The sequence below is a fragment of the Chanos chanos genome, chromosome 2 (assembly GCF_902362185.1).
Source record: "Chanos chanos chromosome 2, fChaCha1.1, whole genome shotgun sequence".
In the NCBI taxonomy this organism is placed as follows: Eukaryota; Metazoa; Chordata; class Actinopteri; order Gonorynchiformes; family Chanidae; genus Chanos; species Chanos chanos.
Window position 1 is genome coordinate 59426357 of NC_044496.1, and position 17160 is coordinate 59443516.

The window sequence follows — 17160 nt, forward strand, 5'->3', positions numbered from 1 at the left end:
TCTTAATGATGAAGTTCAAGGGTTTGGTTCAGTGTTTCTTTATGCTGAGGTTCAGGGTTTGGTTCTGTGGTTTCTTAATGCTGAAGTTCAGGATTTGGTTCTGTGTTTATGATGAATTTTCTGGGTTGTGAATGATTCCCTGATGTGACACATGATTCGACTGCCAACACAGAGAGCTCTAAACGCCCATCAGTCTCACAGTGCACCACAGACCTCGAAATTCTCCAAATTCTCAATGACAGTTGTAAACTGCAACTAACAGCAGAAATAGCACATTTTTGATCTGAAGCATCCGGTAGTGTGAATGAAACAGTAAAGAAGGGTTTGTGTTAGTCCGTGGTGGATGCAGGGGTAAGAGGAACAGTATTTGATGTTGAAAGTTTTTCCATTCCAGGCAGAGGAGGCTCCATATCCACCCATTTCACAACAGGACAAAGTTTTTTGGACTAAAACAGTGTTTTACGGAAACAATATCCAACAGTGATGTCCATCTAATACATTCCAGTCTTCTTTCTGTCTATTTCTGCTGTTTTTTGACATTATTATGGTGTGCTGACCTGTGGAAGTTTTTTTTTTTTTTTCCATAATGGAGCTTGGCTTCTTTAAAAGAATGGAGTTCATACAGATCGGACTGAATGGAATTCATATGGATCTAACGGAATGGAATTCATATGGATCTGATTGAATGGAATTCATATGGATCTAACTGAATGGAATTCATATGGATCTGATTGAATGTAGTCTTCACATGGAGTGTCCTTCAGTTAAGGAACCCTGGTGGGGAGAGTTTGTGGCAGGGCTGTTTTGGCTTAGAGCTGCTCAGAACAAACAGAGACACAGGAGGAGAACAGAGAGGGGGAGAGGAGGGGTGGACAACAAAGAGAACAGTGTTATTACTGTTCTGTTACAAAACAAATAAAAACAGAAATACAAGAAAGTAAATGAAGTCTGTGTATGTCCCATCTACTCTACGGCAAAACCAATATCAACCGAAATAATTGATATTTTTATGCCAAGAAACTGAGAAGATGCCATGACATCTGGAGGGCAACAATTACCAATGGAACCTCCGATAGCATTTACTGTTCATCTGTCTTCCAGTAGCATTTACCGTCTGTCTGAGCACTGAATGTCAGCATATGCATTCATGTCCAAAGGTGTATTTAGCACAGCAACTGACTGTGCATTAATGAGACTCTGAAACCCTTAGTCTGAAAAGCATGACAGGATCTTCACAGCCAAAAGATGACACTTGTCATTCAGACACATCAACCGTGGCTTGAGAAAAAAGTTTAGCAAACCGACTGGTGTCCATCCTTTAAAGGGCAAAACTTACAAGAGGCCTTTCTAGTAGCAGTTGTCATGGCATCTTGTGGAAAATTTAAGTCTAATAGAACTCTAATAAATATACCTTTATCATTCTCATACCATGTCCATATAAAATGGCCCTCTTTCTCAAGATGATATCTATAAATGAATCTGCAAATTCAAGAAAATACTTCACCGTATGTCAGTGAAGTACAGTGGATTTCAAATATGTGTAAACACGATATCAAAAGCCACTCTTTAATTCTCATTAAACACTCTCTAAAATACAATGTCCATACGCATCACTAATCAGACACAGCACATAAACAGATGGCAATTACAAGTATAAAAACTGTAAAACTGTGAAGAACAGTGTTGTCCTGAATTATTACATGGCAATAGTGTTGTCCTGAATTATTACATGGCAATAGTGTTTTCCTAATTTATAACATGTCAATAAGGTAACATGCACATCTGTCCTGCCTTTTCATTGATGTTTACAAAACGCTGTTTAAAAAACCACAAACACCAATTCACACTACAGGGGTTTTAAAAGTGTTGCCCATCCGCTTAACTATGTAAATTTTAGTCGAAGGCACGCAGATATGTAAGAGCCAGTGTAATTGGTAATGGTGGCTTGTGTGTTTTCTGTGTGTGTTATTTCTGTATTGTGAAGGAAAGTCACAGAGACTGTGCCGGTACTACATTATGACTAAAACACAACTGCAGTTCTATCAGACTCTGTCTTTAAATGGCTTAACAAATATAATAGCAGCATCGACTTATAGTTTTTAAGTGATGCTACAAAATTCCCATGAAGACAGGCAGCAGTTTTCCCACAATTCAGTTAAAACTCTTGGCTTTGGAGTCATCCTCCCACAGATAGTAAAGGGAGGAAGAGGTAACCTTGAATTCTCACGGAGCCTAAACACCAATGATAAGACAGAACTGAGGTGTGAATAATAAAAAGTTGAAATCACCTGGTATCGCTTTGTTCCCTCACCTTTCTGTTTGGTGACTTTACGAACGGTCATGGCAGCTTGTCGTTTCTGATACTCTGAAATTTCAAAACCTGGAATATGGGTTAAAATAAATTCAGATTACAGCGAATATGAAATCACTAGACCATTATCCATGGATTATTTTCCTATCTGTCAAAACACATACTGTGAAATACAGCCCAGGTCAAGCCTGGTTCATCTGCTTTACCTATTTTCTCATCTTCTTGCACCATTTTGCGCTCCTCATGAAAAGCCCTGAGCCAGCGTATCTTCTCCTCCAGTTTCTTAGCCAGGAAGATGTGAATCTCCTCAGTGTCCTTGTTGTGCAGCTTAAAGGCATTTTTAACACTGATGTTAAAGTCATCGTCCCGTCCATCGACGGCATCCAGCACTTCATACCTGTCCATGTCAATGCGACCTTTGTAGTAGAGGATGTCACGCCGGATTAGGTCCTAGCAATTCAGAGAGACAAGCTGTGTCAGCAGACAGGAGCAGTAACCTTCAGCGCTGACAGTCAGCCGCAGGCTGTCTCCCTCCTTTCCTCCTCCAGCTGTGAGACACAATACAGGCTGAAGGGGATCTAGCCCTCAGGCAGCCCGAAAAGACGGAGTCTCTTTGGGAGATTCTCATACAGCTGCAGCCTTAAGCGCTAGTCAGACTCAGCCCTGCCTCTCTCTCTCGGCTGTTCTTACGTAACTCCCTGCATCTGCTCAGGGAGAGAAACTGTGGACTGCTGGAGCAGCCTTTGATGTTCAGAAATGGATTTAAGTATGTGGTGCGATAACAGAGTGTGCTTGATATTTTTCCTTTGATTTATTTAGATAGTGTGAGAAAGCAATTAAAACCTCACCTGTGGCTTTTCTGTTGCTTCTGTAGCTTGTGAGGGAGGCTCACTTAATGAGCAATGCATTTATCTTGTGGCATTCATACCAGCTCCACAACGACAACACGCGTGTGCACTGTCTCATAAATGTGCCTGTACGATGCAGCTCTGGTACTAGCCTGAATATTCATTGCTCTGCATATGTCAGTCCGAACATATGAAAGTGTGAGGTTATTTAACTCTAATTCTGTGATGGGTGTCCAGCAAACAGTCATCTCTGTCAGTGTCACTCATTAAATGATATTCACAAGTCTTTGTGAACCCAAAGACTGCCGAGGCTGTTATTTGTGCTGATTTATCAGGGTTGGCTGTTAAAGGAAACTGAAAGGTATAAAGGTCTGTCCTAATAAAACAATGAATAAGAGAACAAAGCTCATAGACTCTGTGATTAAACATGTCCTTAAGAGAAGCCAAAGACATAGCACTACCTATTAATATTGAGGGGAGACATGCTTTCCTTGAGGAAGAAATATGAATTTACAGAAGAGGCTGTATTTTTGCTGAATGTTTTTTTCTGCCCTGCGTGTGCCCACAAACTAAGGAAGGGAAAGTAATTAGAGCAAGATAACCAGGACATAACCTGTGTTGTCTTCATATGTTATCCTTTTTTGGTTTTCACATTTTTTTGTTGTTGAACAGTGGAAGATTTGGAAGATCAGTCATTACCTTTTTACACAGGACAAGCTGATGGTCAAACAGGAAGAAGACTCTCTGCTGACTGCGGCCGTAAGGCTGGTAAATCCAGGACATCTCTCCCGTGTAGATCAGCTCAGAGCTCCGGTCCAGAATGTCTTCACCCTACACACACAAACTTCCTCTAAGACATCACACTATCAAATTACTCATCTCCTGCCCTTTAAACTGGACAACTCACTTTGACAATGAATCAAATAGAAGAGTTGGTTCCATGTGTCATCTAGCATTTGAACCACAAGTCAATGCATTTAACTGTGTTCTTCAGTTATAAAAGTAACTGTGTCATACTATGGCACTATAGTACTATCTGAATAGTTAGGAAATAAACTCACATGTTAATTATAGAAATAAATAAATAAATAAATAAATAGGACACTGGACATGAGAAGACCATTTGCAAAAAGAATGGTACATTGTTCTTATCTTTACTTCACTACTGTAAATATTTGAATGTTTCTGAAAACCTAGAGGCACTGCATCTAAGTTAAAAACAAAAAGAGAGCTGGATGATGGGTAAATCTTTGCTGTGACAACCACATGACTGTCTTGTGTATACTGATGGGGATGGTTTTGGCTGGGCTGGTACTCTCTGTGAGGTCTGAAGCATTGATCTGGCATGTCGGCACTGTTACTGACTGTGTGTTAATGAGACTCTGAAACGCTGAGTCTGAAAGGCATGACAAGATCTTTACAGCCAAGAGATGACACTTGTAATTCTGACACATCCACCATGGCTTGAGAAAAAAAGTTTAATTACACCAGTGATGTATCCCTCTGATTGGTTAGTATGCAGAGGTAAAAAAAAAAAAGAGAGAGAGAAGGGCCTACACAGTCATCACTCACAACAGTGTGTGACATGTCGCTAGACAAGTGATCAAATGAAATCCATATTCCTGCTACTGCCTATGATGTCACAGAAACTGACTGTAAAACACATTCATCATATTTTACATATAAATATGAATATGATGAAAGTGTTTAAAATAAAAGTTCAAAAGTATGAGGCTATTTTTCTCAATCTGAGTTTGATCCATTGGCACAGCAGGACTGACAGCAGTGGGAGCACCTTTTTTCCTTTATAGATAGCCTATCTATCTGTGTTTTTGCAGTTATCTTGTGAAATGCTACTGCTTTTCCTGGCGTTCTGACCAATCTGAATAATATTTATAACTGCTGGATAACCTAAAATTTATCTAATACTATTCGACAAGAAGTCCTCTCAAATTTCCCTCCCATTTCTTCACTGAAACTGTCACTGTGACTAGGGTTGGAGTTTTATCAATTCTGGTTCTCATTCCAATTCTGCTTACCGATTCCAGCTCTTATCGATTCCCTGTTTTGATTCCAAAATGGTAAAAGGAAGAGGTCAAATGTTTAGATAACAAAAATATCACACAATTAAATTGTAATCAGATGTAAATCAACTCCAGCAAGAAGAACATGAGAGTGCTACAGGCGCTGGCTGATGACACGAGCTCGGAGACCACAGGACATCAATCACTGTACAGTCTTTCAGATCGACCCTGTGCTGTCTTAAACATTGGGTCAAATCTGATGTGTACGATGGAGTATTAAGGCCACATTGAGGGAAAAAAATTGAGAATAAAGCCATAATATTACAAGAATAAAGTTGTATTTTTACAAGAGAAAGTCACAATATTACGAGAAAAAGTCAAAATATTACGAGGATAAAGTTGTAATTTTAGATTACATGTTAACTTCATAAGATGCCCCACAGTCCTCATTTTAATGCAGGTGGTAGGCTGCTCTTCTGATATTTCCCCTAAACTTTATTCTTGTGATATTACACCTATTTCTTGAAATATTATGACTTTATTCTCATTAAATTACAACTTTATTCTCATAATATTATGACTTTTTTCTCAATTACAACTTTATTCTCGTAATATGTCTTTATTCTCGAAATCTCAGAATTATTTTTCCTCAATGTGGCCCTAATACTCTGGCATACTTTAGACCATCTACCGCAGTCCATCTCTCACAGTGTTGTGACGTTACCATACATGCTAGCTTGTATCTAAAGAAATGGACACGCTGTTGCATTGATGTATGATGTAGTCACGTAGACAGCTCCTGGCAGATAGCTGCGCATGTCCTTGTAGATATGTAGCCTTTGTTTGCAATAATAAACGGTTAGCGCATTTAGGTACTGGTAAGCAAGACCGAAATTCAGGTTTTTTTTACGGGTATCCGGTACTTGGCATTTTGGATTTGGTTCTAATTTGGAACCGAGTTTTGGCTCCCAACCCAACTGAGCCCATACTAATCCAATACCTCCAACACCTATTTTTCATTCCAGCACTGAGTCCACTCAAAGGTACCTTCTGGTCCAGAAATGAGACCTCTAATAGCTCTTTTCCACCAGGATAGTGCCGATGCCAGTGCCGGTGCTGGTGTGGAGCCAGTTCTGCCTTGGTGCCTTTTGAGAACCAGCCCACGTTTCAACAGGTTTGAGAACTGAATGTTACGTAGCAAAAGTCTGAGGGGGAAAATCATGGTGGACAGAATACATCGGCTTTGCTCACTTTTTATGAATGTACTTTTATGCTAGGCTTCCACACAGCCAAACAGCAAGCCTGTCTACCATAGTCTGTTTGCCCCGACCGGAGCCACTGAGAGTTTTTCTACCGCTCTGGCCCCAACTATGTTCATGTAACATGTAAACAACTCGTGTTGATGTAGACACAAATGGCTGCCCATAAATCTTTTAATCATATACATGTTTTCAGGCTACATATAGCCTCCGCCATCTTGGTCAGACTTTTTTTGTTACTCCCACCTCTCTAGAGCAGTGTTTCTCAATCCTGCTCCTGGGGGACCCCTGCTCTGAACATTTTCCATCTTTCCCTGCTCTGCCTACCTGACTGAACTCATCAGTGGCACTTTTCATTGGCTGAGCACACCTGATTTAATCAAGAGCACGTTAATCATACTAATCAGATATGTTTGGAGCAAGGATAGATAGAAGATATACAGAGCAAGGGTCTTCCAGGAGCAGGATTGAGAAACACAGCTCTAGAGAATGTCACATACCAAACACATCACACGCTGAACTGATTGGTTCTCATGTGGTTCTCATTTGCATATGTCAGTAGTTCCAACTTTTGGACCAGCAATTTTGGGGAGCTGTATTTTTTCATTGGAAATGCATGGCCCCGGTTCTAGATTAGGCACTGGCACTGTGTTGATGTCCTCCCAAACTCACCTCCCAGTCCAACACTGATGCCTGCCACTGGGCAATCTTGTCTATGTTCTCCAGTCTCCTCTTGCGTTCGTTAATTTGCTGGGTGACGTTCTTCATGACAGCCAGGGCTGCAGCCACGTAGCGGTAGTCACTGAGGAAAAGACAACTCAAAGAATGAGTCAATGACTCTCTCAGGCACAGGCTGTTCAACTCCACCAAACAAGCATGGCATTTTACAAACTGGCCTTTTTTTCCTTTTTACAGTAATGTTACACGTATGTTTAATTTGTGGGAAGTATAATATTCAACCATTCAACTGTGTTGTAAGACAGATGTTCCCTAATGTTCCCTAATCTCTGCAGTGTATGCTCCAGTAAACTAAACAGAGAGGTCTACGTCACCTTGCTAATGACAGCAGTGAAAATCTCAGGAATGAATGAGGATGTACCGTAGTCAGGCACCATGCATCTGCTGCCAAACAATGAGTCAAATCCAGTGAGTCAAACCCAGAGCCAAGATCAGGCCTCAGAGTCAAACCCAGAGCCAAGATCAGGCCTCAGAGTCAAACCCAGAGCCAAGATCAGGCCTCAGTACTTCACTAACTGCTGATTATCTCATTCTTTGGCACTAGCATCTTTTCAGCTCTGAATAGCCTATTTGTAAATAGTCTAGCCCTGGATCAAAAGCTGGACACTGAAACTCTTCGTCAGCCTTTGGCTTTCAGTGATAGCTGCTCCTCTTCAATTCTTCAGCTGTTCAGTGCAGAGACTCTGAGGAGCAGTCACAGGCCAGGTCAGTGGTTCACTGTGTGTCATCACAGTAGCATCAGATCTCTCTGATGGCTTTTACATGACAAATGTGACATAGAAAAACAAATGTTGCAAAGCTGAAGTTGATCTTCATTACATTCTACTTTAAATATATATATTTAAAAAAAAGAACAAAAAAACCTGATGTCATATATTCCAAAATCTGGTACCGTGTAGTATTTTTAGTACTGGTAAAACAACTTCTCACACTAGAGAAACTGATTTTTGATCCCTAAGAGATTGGTGACAATTTACACAATATTTAGTGGCTACTAGTCACGTTAATTTTTTTAGATGTTTAGAAGTTTTAAAATATATTCCTATTACAGGAAATGGTGAGGAAAATTAAACTGGTTATAAATATAGAGTATCTATAAAGTAACAAAAAGTATGGGTATAGGTCAATCAAGGCCACTGGTATAATCTTACCGGCCAGTCACTTAATCTCACCCAAACAAACAATCTGATTTCTGAATCAGTTGTTCTGACAACTCCTCTATGAGCTATACACACAGCAAGGCCAAACCAAAGTGTGTTCATAAATAACTGCTTTTGCAAGTTCATTTGCTACTTCATCACAAAGACCTTAATTTAGCTTTTGATCAGACTTAATACACAGAGCCAGACATAGATTCACTAGAAAGCATTCTTTCTCTGGCACTAGACAAGGCTGACTTCTGCAGGCTCGCCGTATCAGGAATGAAATCAGAGAAAGCAGAGTGAGAACCTTATCACATCTGTGTCAGCCTGTTCCTCTTTCTCAAGGTTTTCTCATTGCTCTGGAAAACAACATATGTAACGACTATATCTCACACGTATAGTTCACAGTCAAAGAGAGGCAGCTGGGATCAGAAGAGGGCCAGGGAAAGAGATAGGAACTGTACCTGTGATCCTGAGCAGTGTACTTGAGGAGTTCAGCTAATTGAAGTGGGTACTTGCAGATCTTCTGCACAGGTGTGAGCAGGAAGCCATCAATAGCAATGTCTATCATTTGCTGCAGGAGACGACAGGCCTCAAAAAAGTGCTGGTAGCGCCCATCCTTCATCAGCTTAGACAACTCCATGCATGCGTCCAAATGATTGTTACAGTACTCTGAGTATATCCAGAAGCCGTCTTGCTGTAGGGCATGTAAAGCAGACAGACAGGTATCAGAGCTGAGCCAAGTGCTGTTGTTGTCATGATCTTTTCTAAATGCAAAACCAGACACATGAATACATGAACTTGACACCACGATGGAGGTTCCAGTAGCTCTTCTAACACTACAGAACCCAAAGCAGGTATGACCACATCTAACTCACTTTCCAACCATCAGCATCAACCCCAGTGGCTTTTACTGACAACCTTCAATGCTTTATTCATGCATATATTCATCTGTGTGTTTCCCTTAAGGTTCTGAACCGGTCAGTATGAATGAATAACTCACATGTTCCAGGAAACACGGGCCTATCTCACTGAGATGAGGCTCTTCTGTGTTGTATTGCTTCTCCAGATCACGCACAAAACCCATGTGAAACCTGTAGATGTCCTCAATGTTCCCAAAGATCACCTTCAGCTGGTCATCGCTGAACATGTCAATTCTCTTCCTGCACTGCCTTAAGTAACCCTGAAAGGTGTAGATCAGAGCGCATGGTGACATACTGAACCCAAGCTCTGAGTCAGATTAAGTTCAGGCATGTTGTTTATAAACAAGTTCAAGCATGTTGTTTATAAACAAGTTCAAGCATGTTGTTTATAAACAAGTTCAAGCATGTTGTTTATAAACAAGTTCAAGCATGTTGTTTGTGAACAGCCATCCTGAGGCTTTATTAGCCTCTCATTCTGGGTAAAAAGGTAAAAGGGTAAACATCAGAGAAAGGTGTTCCATGGAAAACATGATCAACTGTAGAGAAATGCATACATTAGTCCATAACACACAGTAGCTGCCAGTAAAAAGAAAACTATTAATGAAGCTGTAATCAAGGAAAATACAGATACTCAAACACAGAAAGTATCTGTACAGCAGAAGGGATAAAACTCCTTTCTCTGTCCATCTGCAGCCTCTGAATCAGAATGAAGTGGGTGGGTCTGATTGAAGTGGGTGGGTCTGATTGAAGTGGGTGGGTCTGAATGAAGTGGGCAGGTCTGAATGAAGTGGGCGGGTCTGAATGAAGTGGGCGGGTCTGAATGAAGTGGGTGGGCCTGAGCTTTTTTGTGGAAGTTTCTAATCTGAGACTGGGGGATGTCTGTGTGAAAACCTGCAAGGTGGTTGTGATACAATAACATTTCATACTATAGAACACATGAGTCCACATCCAAACTCAGACTCACCAAATTAAAACATAGTAATATCCACAAGCTCTGGGCCTGATGCTGGATTGTGACAGTTATGGCTGATAATGTTTATTCTGAGCCTGTACTACAGACACATGACCCAGAGACAGTGACATTGGCATGGAATTGTGTAAAACACTCTAGGGAATATCCCCACTGAATGGTGATCAGCAAGCCAAAAAAGCATTACAATAGTCAGCATGAGTAATATTGATCCTGCAGCTGAAACCGATAATAAAGTGGGACCCGATTACCCACCTGCATTCAGTCATCTAAAGCTTTTGGTGTGAACCAGACTTAGACACTTTTTTACTTAAGGCAAAGACAAGGATATAAGCAAGTCAGGAAGAACAGCCACCAGAAGGGACTGAGAGAAGAAGGTGACGAAGGCAGGAATGTTCTCACTCCCTTTACATTTGTGGATAAAAAAAAAGAGATTAAAAAATCCTACTGGACTGGATTCACAATGAGAAGAACAAAAGCTACAAGGAGTACACTCGCAACCAAATCTAGAACAACGAAGCTCATTAACAGTGTAGATAGATGACAATATCTTAAATGAGTTTCTGTCACCCTTAGAAGAACAGGGAGTTGAAGGTCTGATGCTCTCCCCTCACTGAGGCCGTATCACTGTTCTGATAAAACTACTGAAACTACTGAAGTCTGTAATCCAGCACTCACTGAAAGCTGTCTCTCGCCACTTATTACAATGCTTTATATTCATTCATTTCAAACTCTGTAATTTGTGTAATTTGATTAACTTTGGAAGAGAGAAAGGCAGAAGAGAATGTGCAAAATGCCTCTTATAAGTAGAAGCAAGGCCAGAGACAGAGCTTTAACTCTGTACTGTCAACATTAAACTGCAATTAGTTCATGAGATCCATAATGAATGTATATGTATGCATGCAACGCATGTGTGTGTGTGTGTGTGTGAATGTGTGTATGTATGCATATGTGTGTGTACATATGTATGTGTGTGTGTGTGTGTGTGTGTGAACATTACCTCACATATGTCCTTCAGATGTTTGATGTAGTGACGCTCTGTACTCATAATCTCATTGATAACATTTGCTCTCATCTGATCTCGGTTCTGAAGTGGCTGGCCAAGGCAAAGGCAGTCACTGGCAGGATCCAGGTGACCATTCTGGACCTCGCTGGTGCCCTCTGCTGGTTCCACTGGCCCATCTTCCTGATTCACCCACAGCTGGGAGGAGCAGAGAGGAGTATGCACATCACACCCCTAACTGAGTGTACAGAGTCAGAGTAACTGAACATCACACCCCTGACTGAGTGTACAGAGTAAGAGTAACTGAACATCACACCCCTGACTGAGTGTACAGACTCAGTCACAGCTCTACTGAAGGAAACGTTTTCATTCTCTCTTTCAGTGGCATCAACAAGCCAAACGAACTGAACTTCTGATTTCGGAGAACAAGCTGAACAGTTTAGCCCAGTTGTTACTCTAATAACACAGACATGAACAGGAGAGCAAAAAGGTTCACAGGCACAGCTGCAACCACAACACAGTAACAAAGAACAGATTTCAATTCCATCACTTGACTAAGGAAAACAAAAACAAAAACAAAAAAAACTCATTTCCCATAGTTCTGCAGTTTTGAGGCTGTACCCCAACAAACTCACACAGCCCACATCCCAAAAAATATGGCCACATACTAAAACAAAACAAACAAATCCAGCTTACGTCCCAACCAACACACACACACACACACACACACAGACTACAACCAAGACGCATATTCACAGCCTGACAGAGAAAGAACATACTGAATCACATTTTACCATTGCATAATGTATTTGGCAGACAACAATAACATCAATATTGTAACAAAGTTCTAATTCTGCTAAAAGGCAAACAGAAAATGAGATGTGGCCTCACCAGACAAGCAAAGAGAGAAAAGTAGAAAAACAATGTGCATCATATGCAGCAGCCTCTACAAATTAAAAAAAAAAAAAAACCTCTTAAAGCATGAGCAGAAAGCCTGCACGTCAGACAGGTAAGCCTTACAATGCACCGCATCAAAAATGACACACACATGACTGAAGAGGCGTTTCCACTCTTTATCTGGATGTGTATGTTTTGAACAGCGTAGTTTAAATGAGGAAAAACTGGACAAGACAAGAGCTGTGATGCAGCGACGCTGATGGACTTGGCAGCGCTGGATGAAGCTGCATGAACCACAGAACGCACCTTCGCCTTTGTGTTTTGGGACCATGGAGTTGCTATAGGGTTGATATAGAAAACCTGCTTTGTTTGGGGCTGAGGAGGGGGGGGGTCCACCTTTGGAAAAAATGACAGAGATACACTATGACTGAAAATCTTCAGAGTCTTTAAAAGGCGGAGATGGATTGGAGGGGTGGATGGGGGGGGGGGGGTGTTTAGCTGCAGTCTTCATCTCGTACAGAACAGAGCGAATATCTGCTCCTCTTCACATTTACAATGAAAACAAGCAACGATATCTCACTGCTAGAGGAGACACCCCTGATGACGGTGTATGCTAGATCAATCACACTGAAGATCAGTCACACTGAAGATCAGTCACACTGAAGATCAATCACACTGAAGATCAGTCACACTGAAAATCAATCACACTGAAGATCAATCACACTGAAGATCAATCACACTGAAGATCAATCACACTGAAGATCAGTCACACTGAAGATCAATCACACTGAAGATCAATCACACTGAAGATCAATCACACTGAAGATCAATCACACTGAAGATCAGTCACATTGAAGATCAGTCACACTGAAGATCAGTCACACTGAAAATCAATCACACTGAAAATCAATCACACTGAAGATCAATCATACTGAAGATCAGTCACACTGAAGATCAATCACACTGAAGATCAATCACACTGAAGATCAGTCACACTGAAAATCAATCACACTGAAGATCAATCACACTGAAGATCAGTCACACTGAAAATCAATCACACTGAAGATCAATCATACTGAAGATCAATCACACTGAAGATCAATCACACTGAAGATCAGTCACACTGAAGATCAATCACACTGAAGATCAATCACACTGAAGATCAATCACACTGAAGGTCAATCACACTGAAGATCAGTCACACTGAAAATCAGTCACACTGAAGATCAATCACACTGAAGATCAATCACACTGAAGGTCAATCACACTGAAGATCAGTCACACTGAAGATCAATCACACTGAAGATCAATCACACTGAAGATCAATCACTTGGGGGATTGTGTCAGTGATGCCGTGGGAACTGACAGACTCACCCTGACAAAGCTGGCGGGAAACCATCCCTCTTCATCATCCATCTGGCCCCACCACCAGTCCTTATTAGAGGCGTCGAGAACTTTGATGACATCACCAGCTTTAAATGCCAGCTCCCGGTCTGCCATGGTCACATGGTCCCACACTGCCTCTGCATTAACTACTGAACCCCCACTAATCAACTGTGGATCAGATGAGTAAAAGATGTCAAATTAAGTCCACATTTATTATCACAATTACAGAACATCTCTCAATATGAAAACAAAGATGTAAGAGTATTGAGGAAATAAAAAACATACTAACTATACAACATAAATTCTGTGTTGTATCTAAATGTATGTATGTATGTATGTATAAATGTATATTATATCTAAATGTATGTATGTATAAATGTATATTATATCTAAATGTATGTATGTATAAATGTATATTATATATAAATGTATGTCACAGCAGAGAGATGCTGTAACCATTACAGGTTTTGCACACGTGCCTTAAAGAGCATCAAAGACTGAAATTCAACACAATGCAGATGACAATGACATCGACAACGACAGTAGCAAAGAACACGTGTGTGTGTGTGTGTGTGTGTGTGTGTGTGTGTGTATGTGCGTGTGTATGTGCGTGCGGGCACGTGTGTGTATGTGTGTGTATCCAAGAACAAAAAGCCATAAAGAAACTAGAAAATAATCTGTAATAAAACTACGGCTGATCACTGCATACAACTCAAAGGACCCAAAGTCATCTGTCTGTGAATGGGAAAGAAAAGGGCTGCTTTTCAGACCTGGCTCGGTGTTAGCATCTAAGTGTTAGCATCTAAGTGTTAGCATCTCACCCCCAGCACAGAACACAAACCACATCAACGGATGAGAAATCAACTGAAACTCAATGAAACAGAGAGGAAAAATAGAGAACTGTTGTTTGACATTCTTTCAGGCAGTAAGGCAATAAATCTCAGCCCATGGTTGTTGGTTAGCAGGCTTAGCAGTCATCCAATCCCAGAGCCATATTTGTATTCTTGGAGGGCAGTCTCTGGAGTAAGAGCTATTCTCATTAAGACTGAGGAGATGGTTTCAGCCAGTGTTTCTCCTCCACAACCAGCTCTATCAAACTGACAAATACCCAATTCACCTTGAAACTCTCTCCAGTAACCTCGGCAGCCAGCAGACTTTGGTATTCTTGACATGGAGCACTTTGGTTTTAATATGAGAAAAGCACGAAAATGCAGTAAAATAACTTCTTGTATTTGTGTCCAGTTGTTGTTTTTTGTCTTAAGCTGTTTATTTTTTAGTCCACTTTACTAGAGCCAAATTATGTGTAAATGTTACGTGTTTTCTCAGTCAGAGGGTGCAGTGCCTCTACAATGGCAAACTTTGATCACTGTGCATCAAACAGTAGAAGCCTGGAATCTGCTAAATGAATAACTGTAGAAGGTAAATATAGAGCACAGTATTACACATGAGAGTACATGATGAAGCCAGACGTGCTTGTGATCAACACCTTCAGAGAGGCATATTTTCCACACTGGTCTGTCACTCTGACATGAAGAGTATTCTCTAACAAACAAAAACATAAAACACAAATACAGACTGCTGGGGAGATGTGAAGGTTGGCTCTACTCCTCCTGTTGTCACATAGTCAGCATGGCTGTGAAACCACTTCAGCCTGAATGAGCTCGCAAGAATAAAGGCAGCTGCACTACTGAGTAAGGGTAAAAGTGAGATGTCCGCGTTCTCCAGCGGTGACAATACTGAATGCAGCTAAGAGCCTCCCATGTCAATCATTGTAAAAAAAAAAAAAAAAAAGAACCTTAACTACAGGCCCACACTCAAGCAGCAGTGAACGGCACCACTAAGACAAGATAACGGTTTTTGCAATGACATATGAAGTCACATCATTTCAAAACCACTGCTCATATATTATGATTTTGTTCATATGTTATTCATAAACTAAACTCACTTAAATCATACAGAGACAATACCACAGAGATACCGCGGTCTCCAGGGGAATCATATCAACAGGGACATAGAGAGCACGTGAGTTATCATCATTATATTACAGACACCACTGACGCTGGCTTCCACTACCACACACCAGGATTTCTCTGAACATGTGTGAATAAATTATTGTTACATAATCAGCACTAGCCTATGCTCTCAAATCTTACAGCCGAGGCAGCTTGAAACGCCTGTCTTTAGCAACACTGTCATAATGTATTTACAACATTCACATCCAGAGAGAGAGGAGGAGGAGAAACAAGAGGAGGAAGAGATAAAGGAGGACAGAGGAGAACAAATCATTTCTTTACCAGACTGACCGCTACTCCTCAGGAGAAGACAACGTAGCCATAAGGAGGAATTATTAAGGGTGGCATTTTCTCATCTCAGAACAATATGAGTTACAATATCACACTTAAACCCAGGCTATGCATATCCTCCCTAGTTCACTGAATCAAGGTTTCAATAATGAAATGCAAGACAAATGCAATGCAGCCTCTGAAAATGCTTGCTCTGTTATAAGTTTTTACAAGGAAGAATCTTACCATACTTGTAGCGTTCACATGCATTGGAGAAAAACAGGCTCAAATATGCATGGTGACTGAAAAAAAATTACAAGAATGAAAATGAGATCCAATCCATCAGCGAGTCTTCAACAGTGAAAAGTGAACACTGTCCATGTGCTTCCTACCACATCGTTCTCTCAGCCTTCCAGAAGCTGACTAAAGCCTCTGTCGATGTCTGGAAAAAGCTATTATGTAACATACTGATGTCCCAAGACCGAGGGCCAATCAAAGTTCTCCGGCTTCAAACAAGACACATAGCCACCTCACACATACAAACACACACACAGAAGGTCAAATTTCACAGAAAAAGCTCAGATTAGGCGATGATGAGAGATTCATGTGATGCTGGTACGAGATCAAAATCATAGCACTTGACCTTTTCCTGTCATACTTTACCAAGCCTTCCACCACAAACACTGCTTATTTTCGCTAAGCCTTCCACCATACAAACACTGCTTATTTTCACCAAGCCTTCCACCATAAACACTGCTTATTTTCACCAAATCTTCCACCATATAAACACTGCTTATTTTCACCAAGCCTTCCACCATACAAACACTGCTTATTTTCACCAAGCCTTCCACCATACAAACACTGCTTATTTTCACCAAGCCTTCCACCATACAAACACTGCTTATTTTCACCAAATCTTCCACCATATAAACACTGCTTATTTTCACCAAGCCTTCCACCATATAAACACTGCTTATTTTCACTAAGCCTTCCACCATATAAACACTGCTTATTTTCACCAAGCCTTCCACCATAAACACTGCTTATTTTCACTAAGCCTTCCACCATACAAACACTGTTTATTTTCACTAAGTCTTCCACCATATAAACACTGCTTATTTTCACTAAGTCTTCCACCATAAACACTGTTTATTTTCACTAAGCCTTCCACCATATAAACACTGCTTATTTTCACCAAGCCTTCCACCATACAAACACTGCTTATTTTCACTAAGCCTTCCACCACAAACACTGTTTATTTTCACTAAGCCTTCCACCATATAAACACTGCTTATTTTCACCAAGCCTTCCACCATAAACACTGCTTATTTTCACTAAGCCTTCCACCATAAACACTGTTTATTTTCACTAAGCCTT

The 17160-nt window shown here is 40.7% G+C and overlaps 1 protein-coding gene across 1 annotated transcript in view; it reads right to left on the reverse strand.

Moving 5' to 3' along the window:
- Positions 1 to 744: 744 nt before the first annotated feature.
- arhgef9b (Cdc42 guanine nucleotide exchange factor (GEF) 9b) overlaps positions 745 to 17160 on the reverse strand; it is a 31720-nt gene continuing 15304 nt past the window's right edge. Inside the window, exons 3-11 of the mRNA XM_030765612.1 lie at positions 13490 to 13669; positions 11216 to 11416; positions 9326 to 9505; positions 8787 to 9019; positions 7115 to 7244; positions 3859 to 3990; positions 2518 to 2761; positions 2312 to 2380; positions 745 to 815 (exon numbers count right to left, since the gene is read on the reverse strand). Of these exons, the coding sequence (XP_030621472.1) occupies positions 745 to 815; positions 2312 to 2380; positions 2518 to 2761; positions 3859 to 3990; positions 7115 to 7244; positions 8787 to 9019; positions 9326 to 9505; positions 11216 to 11416; positions 13490 to 13669 (1440 nt within the window). The remainder of the gene's footprint in view (positions 816 to 2311; positions 2381 to 2517; positions 2762 to 3858; positions 3991 to 7114; positions 7245 to 8786; positions 9020 to 9325; positions 9506 to 11215; positions 11417 to 13489; positions 13670 to 17160) is intronic.